Genomic DNA, 12,810 nt, shown 5'->3' on the forward strand with positions numbered 1-12,810 from the left:
TTTCATGACAGCAGCAAGGACCCCAGAGGAGTTCTAGGAAACTGGGAGAAGGACACTGTCGTTGGGAGCGCCCGAGCAGTGGGCGGACGGGTTGAAGAGATGACATGGCCCCAGCGTCGAGCTCGCAGGTGGCTGCTTCGCGATGCGACCTCAGCAAACCGGAACAATGATAAAATGGACGGAAAGAGGAGAGGAAAATGAGCTAAGGCCAGGAGAGGGTTGGATAGAAAACACGTCACACATACTTTCAAATAACTCCGAAATCACGCTATTAATACAATCAAACTGATATTCAGTAAATCTGCCGTCCACTTAGCATCAATCTAATTTGTGCAATTTTTATATAATAAATATATAGTATTTTAGATCATACATACATGTCCAAAAATAAAAATTAAAATACAAAAGTATCTATTGCCGAAAACATTCGACATTTTATATTATATATGTATGTGTGTGGGGGTGGGGGGGGTATACAACTACTACAGTGTGCGATGAAATCGTTTTTTGAGGGGGGTATTAATTAGGAAACAGTGCCACTTGGTGTTGAAAGCATGCATACATTTACCAATGACTGCGGAAGTTCATTAGCCATATAAATGAAATGAAAATGCAATTGACAGTATATGGAATGGTATTCGTCATAATATCCAATCCATATTCAATCCACATCAATTCCATAGTAGTGCAAGGGGTGTGTTAGAATGTTAGAAATCCCAAATCCCCAAGGTCTCACTCAATCAGTCAATTAAGATCGCCATCGTGTTTTTTTTGGGTTTTTTTTTTTTTGGGGGGGGGGGGGGGGGGGTTAAATCGTGTTGTCATTTTCAGAGGTTAAAATTAGTAAAGGGCTTATTTTGGCAAAACTAAGTGTATAACGTACAGATACCTGTTTTCAAATGTCAAGGGGGAAATTTATGTTTTTAGAAAATGAATACTCTGGTTATGTGCAGATCAACCTAAGTACAGTAAAAAAGTATTTTTACTTATTTAATTACCACCACTGTTAATCAGCACCAATGAGCTCCTCCTGTAATGGCCGCAATTCCTTTTAACCTCTGAAAATCTCTTTTAAAAAAAATTCAAAAGTTGAATATGAATATGAACATATTGCTCTATTATTAGGGGTGGGACGATTCATTTACTTTTATACTTGTACATGTAACGATGAGATTTAAATCACGGGTACAGTGTATTGGTATTTTTCTGAAACAATACATTCTCCACGCTGTCATCTGCTGGAGCAATGTGGAAGCTTCACTTTTGCTTTTTGAAAATCATGAATATCGATTCTGAACTTTGACATTGATTTATTGAATCCCGGCAAATAAAATCCCGATAGTTGAGTGAATCGAGGTTTTTTTTTTGCACACCTTTATCTATTATGTTGTATAAAACCATAATCATAACAGCATTTCTAAATATTTATCTGTAATTATTTAATCCATATTTCTTCTTGCCTGTATAGCAGATGCAAAAGCTGAGGACGTGTGCACGATCAAGGTTTATCCTCTTGATGGCAGGCCAGCACAGTTAATCTAGTGCAGATGCACGTTACACGCAAAGATTGCATGACAACCATGCATCAGTGCTCATGCACTCATGCCTAGGGATTAGTATGTGGCTTAGGCATTTGTATTGAGCTCTCACGCGACAAAAGACAAAGCTGTTGTAGCTATTGCGAATTATGTTGGTGTGGTTTTTACACTTTCTTGGCTGCGTTTTGCTCAATCAGAAACACAAATGTTTCATAATTATTTTTAATAGGTGTCTTCTGGTGGTCCTTAAAATGTGTCTCCAAGATACATCTGAGAAAAGAACACCGTGTTGTCATCACTGCAGCGTGTCATCAGCATCACTGAGCATCATGATGTTGGGCGGAGGAGAATATAAGGGTGAGAAAGAGATTGGAAATGAGTGATAATGTTCTTCTGAATTCTAAAGCAGTAAGGTTTCCCTTTTGAGGAGAAATCTTCCTCCTCTCTTGTCAACCGAGTTCACATTTTTGTTGAATGAAATTGTTTAAAAATATGTACAGATGAGTATACTGTACAGTAAAATAAAAGCAGCATTTCGATGGGATTAAATAACAAAAGACGATAAGACACCACATTTGAGTTATCCGTTTTGACAGAAACGCCAAAGTGAATTAGGATCGCAATGTTCAGTCCCTCCTCCTCCCCACTTTTTTGCACATACACACGCAACGGCTGTGACACACCTCTGTCACCCTTTTCCTCCCTACCCAATGAAATTAGTGCAATGCAATTTTAGCATCGTACGTCACTCCATTGCTCCTCCTCTGCGCCTAATGATGCGTGTGTGTTCGTGTGTGTGATTTTTTTGCTAGTGTGTGTGTGTGTGTGTAGTGTGTTCTTGCACATCTATGCATCTGCATACCTGATAGGATCAATCCAGACTCTACTTCATTGTCTTTCTGTCAATCCCTAACGCCATCTCTTGCACTACTTTTAGGTTCAGTCACCCGCGCCCACCCTCACACTTTTACAAACGAAGGACTGTTGGAGCTCGACATTTTGCCTTCATGGAGGATTACCACAAACCTGACCAACAGACAGTGCAGGCGTTGAGGAACATCGCCAATCGCCTCAGGATCAACTCCATCAAGGCGACGACCGCAGCAGGCACCGGGTGAGTGGACTGCTGTGCTTCTACACTGTACTAGCAAAATTTTTGCGAACATGTTAGTTCTGCACAGGCAGCTGTCATTCTCATGCACCTGTATGTACAGCATATGAACGCTGTGCATGCCAAGGCATACTCGAAGTGAAGGGCCTGAAAAAGACCATGTCCTGCCTTTGTTCTGCTCGTCCGACATTTTCCCATCTCAAAGTGTTGTCTTGTATTCTAAGATCAGTAAAAAAAAAAAAAATATATATATATATATATATTGAGAAAAAAATACACAGCATAGCATTTGCAACAGTCTAATCCTGCTTTATGAATCCTTTACACCTTCTTTTGTAGTTTTGCACATGCGTGAATACAAAGCATTGCTGCCGAAATGCATTGACAGAATGGTTAGGAGTAAACGCGTAATATTTATTGTATTCTATTTTATTTGTTACACCTCACTTGTGGGATATTTTTGGAAATAGTCATTTTAAAAGATGCTCGAAACTATGAAAATACCATATTTCATTTAATGATAGACGCCACAAAATGTTTTACATGGCATGAATGAAATTCTCGGAGGAAAAAAATGAAGACTCCTGACTTTTTATTGCAAAGAACGAAGGGTAATGCCTAACAAAGAAAATCAACTGAACAAAGCTGCTTTACTTGACCATAAATAGTCTACCCGCTATCTACAGTTTAGGCCCGTCTTCTATCAAGTTGATATACTAGCAACAGAATACTCAAAAGCAGATTTTTTATTTTTATTTTTATTTTACTATGAATAGACATACATTATGCATGTCAATAGTATGGCAGACATACGGTGAAGTACACGCCTTAAGACACCATAAGGCTTGACGGTGTTCTTTGTGTTCATTCAGCTGTTGGTCTGTTTAGTGTCTACTCCATAATTGTCTTTGAATTCTAGTTTTATGTGTATTTATTTCCTCACTCTGCAAATGAGATCACCGAATGAATAATTACTACTGGGTTTTACTGTAAAAATCTATTTTTTTTTTTAAATTTTAAATAAATATGAACATACCCTCTAGTTATAGCCCTTACCCGATTGATATGCCGGTTACTGTATAGTACCACTTTTTCCTTGTTTTCATGTGGACCTGATGAATTTCTTGTGTGTGAGCATCATGGTATGATTTGTGACAAGTCCATCGCGTGCTGCTGCACTCGTGACATCTGGATAAAAGCACTCTCTCCCTTCCTTTCTCCCCCAGACACCCTACGTCATGCTGCAGTGTGGCAGAAATCATGTCTGTGCTTTTCTTCCATACCATGAAGTACCGCCCTGAGGATCCACGGAACTTCCACAGCGATCGCTTCCTTATGTCCAAGGTGTGAGCCTTTCTGTCTATTTGTGAAACGTGTATTTCCAATTACGATTAAACTCATTCAGTACCAGCCAATTCTAGACCATGTCTGAAAAGACGTTTAAAAACGTCTTTGGGAGTGAATGAGTTAAATACTGATTTCCTAATTTTCTCTATGCTAGGCTCAATCTGCACCAGCCTTGTACTCCATGTGGGTTGAGACAGGCTTCCTGAAGGAGAGTGAGTTGCTCAACATGTGCCAGGTTGACTCTTCACTGGAGGGCCACCTCGTCCCTGTAAGGAGACATCAGATGCTGTGGAAATCAGCCAATCAGCTGATTATATAGTTGACATACAGTCTGATATAGAAATGGCATTTTTTTGTGATATAAAAAAATGTGACCAAGAAAAATATTTCAAACACATTTTTCCTAATATGAATGCAACTAGAACTTGTACAACTCAATTGAATTACAAAAAAAAAAGAAAAAAATTACAACGGGAAGTTAAAATAAACTTCAAATAAACTCAATGTGGTTGCACAAGCGTGCACACTATCTCATAACTGGGATCTGACTGTGTTCAGAATTCACGAATCAAATTTATATTAAGGGCGGCCCGGTAGTCCAGTGGTTAGCACGTCGGCTTCACAGTGCAGAGGTACCGGGTTCGATTCCAGCTCCGGCCTCCCTGTGTGGAGTTTGCATGTTCTCCCCGGGCCTGCGTGGGTTTTCTGCGGGTGCTCCGGTTTCCTCCCACATTCCAAAAACATGCGTGGCAGGCTGATTGAACACTCTAAATTGTCCCTAGGTGTGAGTGTGAGTGGAATGGTTGTTCGTTTCTGTGTGCCCTGCGATTGGCTGGCAACCGATTCAGGGTGTCCCCCGCCTACTGCCCGAAGACAGCTGGGATAGGCTCCAGCACCCCCCGCGACCCTTGTGAGGATCAAGCGGCTCGGAAGATGAATGAATGAATGAAATTTATATTAAATTAGAGTCAGCAAACACCTACGACCATTAAAGTGCCTCTGACTAAACCCAAATAATGTTCAGATGTTCCAGTTGGCTTTTCCTGACATTTCGTTTGCTTTCCAGCAGAATCCTGGAGGAAATTTTACACTTATACAACCACATTATTTCAGTTTAGTTTTAAATCTCTGAAAAGATTACCAAAAATCTTTGAAATGAATTGAGTTTTTATTTTGATCAATTTTTTTTCGATCACAAAAACTTGGCATTTGAGCATGCGTGTGTAGACTTTTTATATCCACCATATCTATGTGATGTTGCATTTCAGAAACAGCAATTTGTGGACGTAACCACTGGCTATTTGGGACAGGGGCTCGGAGTGGCCTGTGGAATAGCGTACACAGGGAAATACTTTGACAAAGCCAGGTAATCCCTCACAAGCATGAACTAATATTTTCACAAATGGTCCAAATCTACAGATTTTTATACATATAGTAGTTGTAGATACCTAAATGCTTTCACGGGGTTTATTTCATAGCTTCCTAGGAGCAATTTTAGGATTGTCCACAAAATGGATGTGCGCTGCGGCTACATGCTCTGCTCTCCTGATTTTTCTGCTCTAATAATCACAGGCCCAGCAGTCGTATCTCTCGTTTTTTCCGAGCAGATTTCCTCTTTGAAAAAAATCCAGACCTTGTGCTTGATTATAGACCGAGTTGATTATTGTAATTTCTATTGCAAACCTAAGTCATTACTCGTTTTTCTTTTGTAGCTGCATGCAACTATAGCTGTCCAAATTATGTAGCCGTTAATATTTGAGAAAAACAGAAGGCAAGTTGGAGGTACAGGTGTGAAATTCAACAGCCACACCTTCAGAAGCCCCGGGAAACTTCTTTCATGCCATGCTTAGCAAGTGAGCTGTCAAACCAGGAATCAATCTAACCGGAGAAGTGTCAGTTAGCATTTTCATGCTGTGTGCACTCAAGCGCAGGCGCACTAATGGCATAACCCTTCTCCATTTGCAGCTACCGTGTTTACTGCTTGTTGGGGGATGGTGAAATGTCAGAGGGCTCCGTATGGGAAGCCATGTCGTTTGCTTCTTACTACCAGCTTGACAACCTGGTGGCGATCATGGACATCAATCGCCTGAGCCAAAGTGACTCTGCGCCTCTGCAGCATCATGCAGAGAAATACCAGAGACGCTGCGAAGCTTTCGGGTAATACAGTACGGGCCTGATCAACTCTGCGTGCGATGAACTGTCAAGTATATGTAGACCATATACTTGACTTGATATGGTATATACTTGATATAAAACCAGTTTTACATGAGGAACCGTCATCGATCAATCAAGTCTCACCCCTCACTATATGGCAGTTGAGCTGCAGTGTGTGGTTACCCCAAGACAGTAATCTTTGCCAAAAAAAACAAAACAAAGTATACTACACTGGAATATCATTATTTTAATTCAATATAAAGAACCTATTTGAAGCCTGCTCACATGAGAGGCAAAACATCTTCAGAACAGAAGAGTCCGTTTGCGATCCATTTTTGCTTATTAGTTAGCAGCATCATTGTCAGAGATTTTCTCGGACAAAGTTAAAGAAACGACTCGGCACACAGGAAAATTGTCTTCAATATCGGCGGGAGCGGACCTCTGAGAGCGAACGACGGTTGTTGCTCCGTGATCACACTCGGCTCCCTCTCCGCCGGTTCGAACTTTTATTGCAAAATACAAGAAAGACCCTGCCCCAGAGATTAGCATACCGCGCCCCCCGTTCCAGCCCCTCGGTAGTGATCTGATCTACCCGAATACACAAGTCACAGACTTGGCTGATGACTAATGTCCACCTGGGCGCGACAGCTGTTCCCAAACTGTCTTTTGGTATTCAACAACTCTTTGTTCCCAATTTGTTTATTCCCACTCTGTGATTGAATCTAGCCTTCGCCCCCCCTTGCTTTGACGTGATTACTCAAGAAAAAGGCCCTCCGACCAAACGGCCGACACCTCTGTGCTGAGCATGTCCAGACATGCCCAAATTAACCGAAACTTTAAACATGATCCAATTTTGCTCATAGATTCTTCTAACAATCATGCAAAAAACGATGGAACCATTGTACAGAAATGATTGTTATGGGATGATGCGTGATCCAGGGATGACCTCTTTATATTTCGGTTAAATGTAAAGCTATGCAAAAAAAAAATGTTTTGTTAACATTGTATGATACAGCATTTTCCTTCGGTTTTCAGAAAAGTTTTTTCGCGGCAGATCAAAATTATGATTTTTTGGGCTTTGACGAACGTTTGTGTTATACCAAGTCACACTGTAGTTTTTCACACATGCATGTGTGCCTTGGTGTTTTGGATACCCAAATTCATCTTTTGAAGTGTTGTTTGCGTGTGCAACGTGTATGCAGCTGGCATGCCATCATTGTGGATGGACACAGTGTGGAAGAGCTGTGCAAGGCTCTGAGCCAGCCACGCCATCAGCCCACCGCTATCCTTGCCAAAACCGTCAAGGGCAAAGGCATTCCAGGTAATTACCTGTCACGGAAAATATAAAATAATCCTTCGTCTGTACCGTCAAATGTAGTTATGTGTGTTTGGTTGTGTTTTAAGCTGCAGAGGATAAGATGGGCTGGCACTCCAAAAGCCTTTCTAAAGACATGGCCGAGATGGTCATGAAGGATCTCCAGAGTCGGATTATGAGCACCAGCAAGCACCTGTACCCCCCCAGTCCCGTCGAAGACGCTCCTCCGGTGAGCCTGAGGAACATCCGTATGGCCAGCGCACCCGCTTACAAGCCTGGAGAAAAGGTTGTGCGCCCGTGCACAGCATTTCACACAATCTTCCGTGACCACAGAGGCAATGGCAGATACCTGTAATACTGGCATGTACTGAATTTTTGTCACAGATTTCCACACGTAAGGCCTATGGGATGGCGATTGCCAAGTTAGGCCGCTACAACGAGCGCGTCGTGGCTCTTGATGGAGACACAAACAACCTCACCTACTCAGAGATCTTCAAGAATGAGCATCCCAATCGCTTTGTGGAGTGCTATGTTGCCCAGCAGAATATGGTAGGATGTCGCAGGAACCTTCGCTCTTAAGATTGATTCGGTCCGCAAAAACCAGTGTATGTTAAGACACAGATTCTTTTCATTCATTCATTCATCTTCCGAGCCGCTTGATCCTCACTAGGGTCGCGGGGGGTGCTGGAGCCTATCCCAGCTGTCTTCGGGCAGTAGGCGGGGGACACCCTGAATCGGTTGCCAGCCAATCGCAGGGCACACAGAAACGAACAACCATTCGCACTCACACTCACACCTAGGGACAATTTAGAGTGTGCAATCAGCCTGCCACGCATGTTTTTGGAATGTGGGAGGAAACCGGAGCACCCGGAGAAAACCCACGCAGGCCCGGGGAGAACATGCAAACTCCACACAGGGAGGCCGGAGCTGGAATCGAACCCGGTACCTCCGCACTGTGAAGCCGACGTGCTAACCACTGGACTACCGGGCCGCCCGACACAGATTCTTGTTTTTAATTAATTTCATTTGTCACTGAAATATTTGGACCCACTCATTGTATTTTGTTGTGCATATTTCATTGTTGGTATTTATTGTGTACTGTGGAGTGGCTTGGAGAAAGCGTGCTGTTCTGTTTTTTTATTCCTCTTTTGTGAATGAGTGGCATTGTGTGAATAATCTCTAATTACATATTTGACAGCTGGTCATATGTGGTCGTAAATTATACATGAGTTGCCAGCCTATTTAGTAAGGATGGGTAAAGACATGACCCATTTGCTTTATTATGGTCACTGTTTGCAACACCGGTGATCATAGTCTTCCTCGGCCTGTGTCATTATGAGCTTATTAATATTACTGTGCGATTGATCACATGGGAGGAACGGCTCTTAAAATGGCGGTGCTGTGGTATCGCCGACTGCAGACGACTCCAATCTAGGTCAGACATTTTGTGATGACGTTAAGCACTCACAGCAAGTGAAATATTAATTAGTGAAGAGGGTGGAGCCTTATCCCCGATGGAAAGTCGAGGGGCAGATCCAATAAGACAGTTGTAAAGAGTGGTACTAAGCATTAAATTGTCACCAATAAAAATTGTATCTGATTAATGCTGTCGGTAAAAACTCACCATTACATCAGCTGACAGTATTGTATAATTGTGTAACGTAAGTATATTTTTTAACACCTGTCCCCAAATGTATACGTTAATACATATTAGACTTTGCCTGGGTAGCTTAAAAGCTAATCAAATGATATATTTTAAATATTAATATGTAAAAGCTCCTCATAACGGGTTGACTAATACACATTTTTATAGATTTGCCATAACATTTGTACACTTGGAAATATGATGAATAGTTATATGTTAAGTGTAAATGTTTCGATTGAAACGAAATATTGAGTGAATACAGTATGTCTATTCAAAGAACTGATCACCAAGTGTACCCATATGACACGTATCATTCCATATCGCTATCAGTTGTTGGTATGGTGCTAAGAAACGTCATTTCCTTTTCCAGGTCAGTGTTGCCATGGGATGTGCCGCTCGTGAGAGAAACGTAGTGTTTGCCAGCACCCTGGCGTCTTTTTTCACACGTGCCTACGACCAGCTCCGCATGGCAGCCGTATTAGATAGCAGCATCAATCTGTGTGGCTCCCACTGTGGCCTGTCCACCGGTTAGTAAGAACTACCATCCTCCCAAAGAAATGAAACCTTGTGAGCCTTTATTTTCCTCACATTGGGCACCCGACCCCTGTTGTTGATTTTTTTTTTTTTTGCGTGTGTGAGTACAGTTCTTGTACTTTTCTCCTTTGTCCTCTAATCTTTTCCTCACCAACACTCCAATAGTCCTCACTCCTCCCCTCTTCCTTCCGTCCTGTCTGCCCTGGAAGCCGTCTGTGAGGAACCATGTGTTCCTCTCTTTGCGCAGGTACATTTCATGCATGTCCCCTGCATGCATCTTCTCACCTGCCCAGATTATGACTCGTGAACATCGCCTGCCAAATTTAAACAATTACCATAGAGTTAAATGTTTATATTGCAGGAGAGGAGGGGCCCTCCTTGATGGGATTGGAGGACATGGCCATGTTCAGGGCACTTCCTAGGACAACCATCTTTTATCCGAGTGATGGAGTGTCAACAGAGAAGGCTGTGGAACTGGCTGCATCCACAAGGGTAAAACGAGTGTGCTCCATATGAAAATTGGGTGGGTCTTTTTCAAGGGGAAACGTACATTTATTGGGCTGTCCCGCTGTGTTGCTTCCTGCAGGGTGTTTGCTATATTCGAACCAGCCGCCAGGACAGTGCCGTCATCTACAACAGCAATGAAGATTTCCATGTTGGACAGGCTAAGGTAGGAATTTCTCTACTGACACTGATGTGCCTGCTTTGTGGGTTTACTGCAAAATCATTCGTGCACGCTCCCTTTTTGCCAGGTGGTGTACCAGAACAAAGAGGATCAGGTGACTGTGGTGGCTGCTGGAGTGACTCTGCATGAGGCTCTAGCAGCAGCTGAACACCTAAAGAAAGGTACTTCTGACGTACTCAAGGAGAACTGAGCATTACTATGCAGATATTTGTTCCTATTCAAATGTAACTAACATTGTGTGCGCTAGATTCACATCTGACCTCTGTGAGTCTAAAAACCGGCAACATAAAACCCCAAAAAATGTTTCATCTCCGTCCTTGATGTTGCAGAGAGGATACATGTGCGGGTTATTGACCCGTTCACAATCAAACCTCTTGACGTCAAGACCATCACGGACCACACGCGTGCCACCAGGGGACGAATCCTTACCGTGGAGGACCATTACTATGAAGGTAGGTAATGTTTCTTAGCTTCTGCATATTGCATGACAGCGACTAGGCTTTCAGCAAAAAGCATGGCGGCCGAGTTGCATCCGTGCAGCTGGGGCGCCTTCGCGTTGCACCGCATCATCATGTGTGTTGCGGTGGCACGTTTCCATTGGCTTGGAGGAAAAAGGACACAGTGCGGTGGAATTTGCTTATTGGCTGGCACGCCCTCCTTGCAGATGAGGTATAATGGAGCGTTTGCGAAATGTGGAAGTCAACGAGGCAGTGCGCTGTCACGTTGCCTTAGCTGAGCATGTGCCTGTGGGGTACTTTGTGACCTAGATAACACAGGCAGCCATGCCCTCTGTCCGCCAAGGCAGCGGGGATGGGTGATGGTGCACACTTGACTGGACAATACATACCAGCTCAAGAAGAGCTGGTATGTTCATTTTCCATGCAAGCCAACTCGACCACACTTACATTTTGAAAGTATTGTCGGTCGATGGCCAATGAAAAGCATACATTCAAAATGTTTTTGTTATGTATTTATAAAAAAATAGGTTATTTATTATTTTTTAAATGTTGTATTTATAATAAATAAGTACATTATTGAATGACAGGGAAAAAAGATAAAACTTTATTTAACAAAAGGTAAATTAACCAGTGTTGGGGAAGAAAATCCCAAATTACCGCAACAAAACATTTAATTAATAATAAAATAAATCTGTCAATTTTATGACTAATGAACCAAATGTTTTGTGAAATAAAAGAAGTATTATATCAATATGTAAATGTATTTTTTACAGTAACACAATTAGCCATTTTTTAATTGGATGCATCCATGTAAAATAAATGAAAATGAATACATTCATCAAACAGCAAAATGAATGACATATTTTTTAACAGGACTCTTAATAGCACGAAAGTGCCCTGTTGGCTATACTTTGACAACATTACCCAGCCTTACATTTCTTTTTTTTTTCTTTGAAATGATATCTTTTTGTCTCGCAGGTGGCCTGGGCGAAGCCGTGTGCTCGGCAGTTGTAAACGAGACTGGCTTCAATCTGCATCGTCTGGCCGTGTCCCACGTACCTCATAGCGGCAAACCGCAAGAGCTCCTGAAGATCTACGGCATCGACCGTGACGCCATTGCCCAAGCTGTACGCAAAATGCTCAGCACCTCCACCAATGCCAAGTAAATCTACACCCCTGCCCAACCTTTTTTCTCACCCAATTTATCAACAGTCGAGTGAGTCACATGACACCCAGCTCTCTCCTTTTATTCACTGTGAATCCCCGTAAGTGTTTAAACAATTGTAATTTTGTGATTTTTCAGGGTAGAGTTACACTTTTGCTCTTCTTTAATGCACCCATCAAGCCACATACACGCACACAAACACACACACACCCACCCACACGAACCCACACACAAACACTACATATCCCATCTTTTCCAATTGTGGCCATCAACATTACCCACTTTTTACATGTTCAACGAGAGTACGTTGTGATGGTCCCGTGTGTTTTTGCAATGCTTTTTCGGTCACGTCATTAAGGTGGCAGTGTTTTTATATACTTTGTATTATTCCAAATGTAGCTGTTTGAAATCGGGTGGGTGGTTAGTATTGAAGTAGATGTCATGATGATGGTGTCACAAAGAAACGGGGTGAGTTGTCGTGTGTAGAATTTAGTGGAAAACAAAACAAAAAACAAATGTAGATTGGTTAAAAGTTTCACTAAAAACACAGGTCACATCCTTAGACAATTCAAATGTTGAATTGCGTCTCCTCAGCATTGTTGTTGTTGTTGATGTCACTTAGCATTCACACGACACATCAGCCATATACACTTGGAGCACACCGCCACACCAGCAGTATACATCAAGACGTGGCCATTGACATCTTTATTAGGTGGGGTGAAGGGCGCATCTCGTGCTGATGCGTAAGTTTGATTGTGACCGTGTAGTTAGAATTAAGTATGACTTGTGAACCTAAGAACTGTTACTTGAAGATTTGTACGTACCATTCTTTCATGTAATAAAGCCCTCTACATTTGA

General features: G+C 42.2%; 1 protein-coding gene across 6 annotated transcripts; it reads left to right on the forward strand.

Moving 5' to 3' along the window:
* Positions 1–12,810, forward strand: tkta (transketolase a). 6 transcript variants are annotated; one of them, XM_052076668.1, is made up of 16 exons: positions 1–128; positions 1,768–1,895; positions 2,476–2,652; positions 3,876–3,993; positions 4,151–4,264; positions 5,265–5,362; positions 5,962–6,153; positions 7,353–7,471; positions 7,555–7,751; positions 7,850–8,014; positions 9,481–9,637; positions 10,006–10,136; positions 10,231–10,314; positions 10,397–10,490; positions 10,659–10,781; positions 11,766–12,810. In XM_052076668.1, the coding sequence occupies exons 3-16, from the start codon at positions 2,546–2,548 to the stop codon at positions 11,951–11,953; spliced, it is 1,887 nt and encodes a 628-aa protein (XP_051932628.1). In that variant the 5' UTR covers positions 1–128; positions 1,768–1,895; positions 2,476–2,545; the 3' UTR covers positions 11,954–12,810. The 6 variants fall into 6 exon arrangements, with proteins under 6 accessions (XP_051932628.1, XP_051932630.1, XP_051932629.1 ...); XM_052076670.1 differs by having other exon boundaries at positions 11–128; positions 1,803–1,895; XM_052076669.1 differs by having other exon boundaries at positions 42–218; positions 1,803–1,895.

Source organism: Hippocampus zosterae, chromosome 9, assembly GCF_025434085.1.
Source record: "Hippocampus zosterae strain Florida chromosome 9, ASM2543408v3, whole genome shotgun sequence".
In the NCBI taxonomy this organism is placed as follows: domain Eukaryota; kingdom Metazoa; phylum Chordata; class Actinopteri; order Syngnathiformes; family Syngnathidae; genus Hippocampus; species Hippocampus zosterae.

Bases quoted from the DNA above. Each gene is read 5' to 3' on its own strand.
- tkta (XM_052076668.1), top strand. From the start codon at position 2,546: ATGGAGGATTACCACAAACCTGACCAACAGACAGTGCAGGCGTTGAGG. The intron at 7,472-7,554 runs GTAATTACCTGT...TTGTGTTTTAAG, and splicing joins CAAGGGCAAAGGCATTCCAG to CTGCAGAGGATAAGATGGGC. The intron at 7,752-7,849 runs GTTGTGCGCCCG...TTTTTGTCACAG, and splicing joins CTTACAAGCCTGGAGAAAAG to ATTTCCACACGTAAGGCCTA.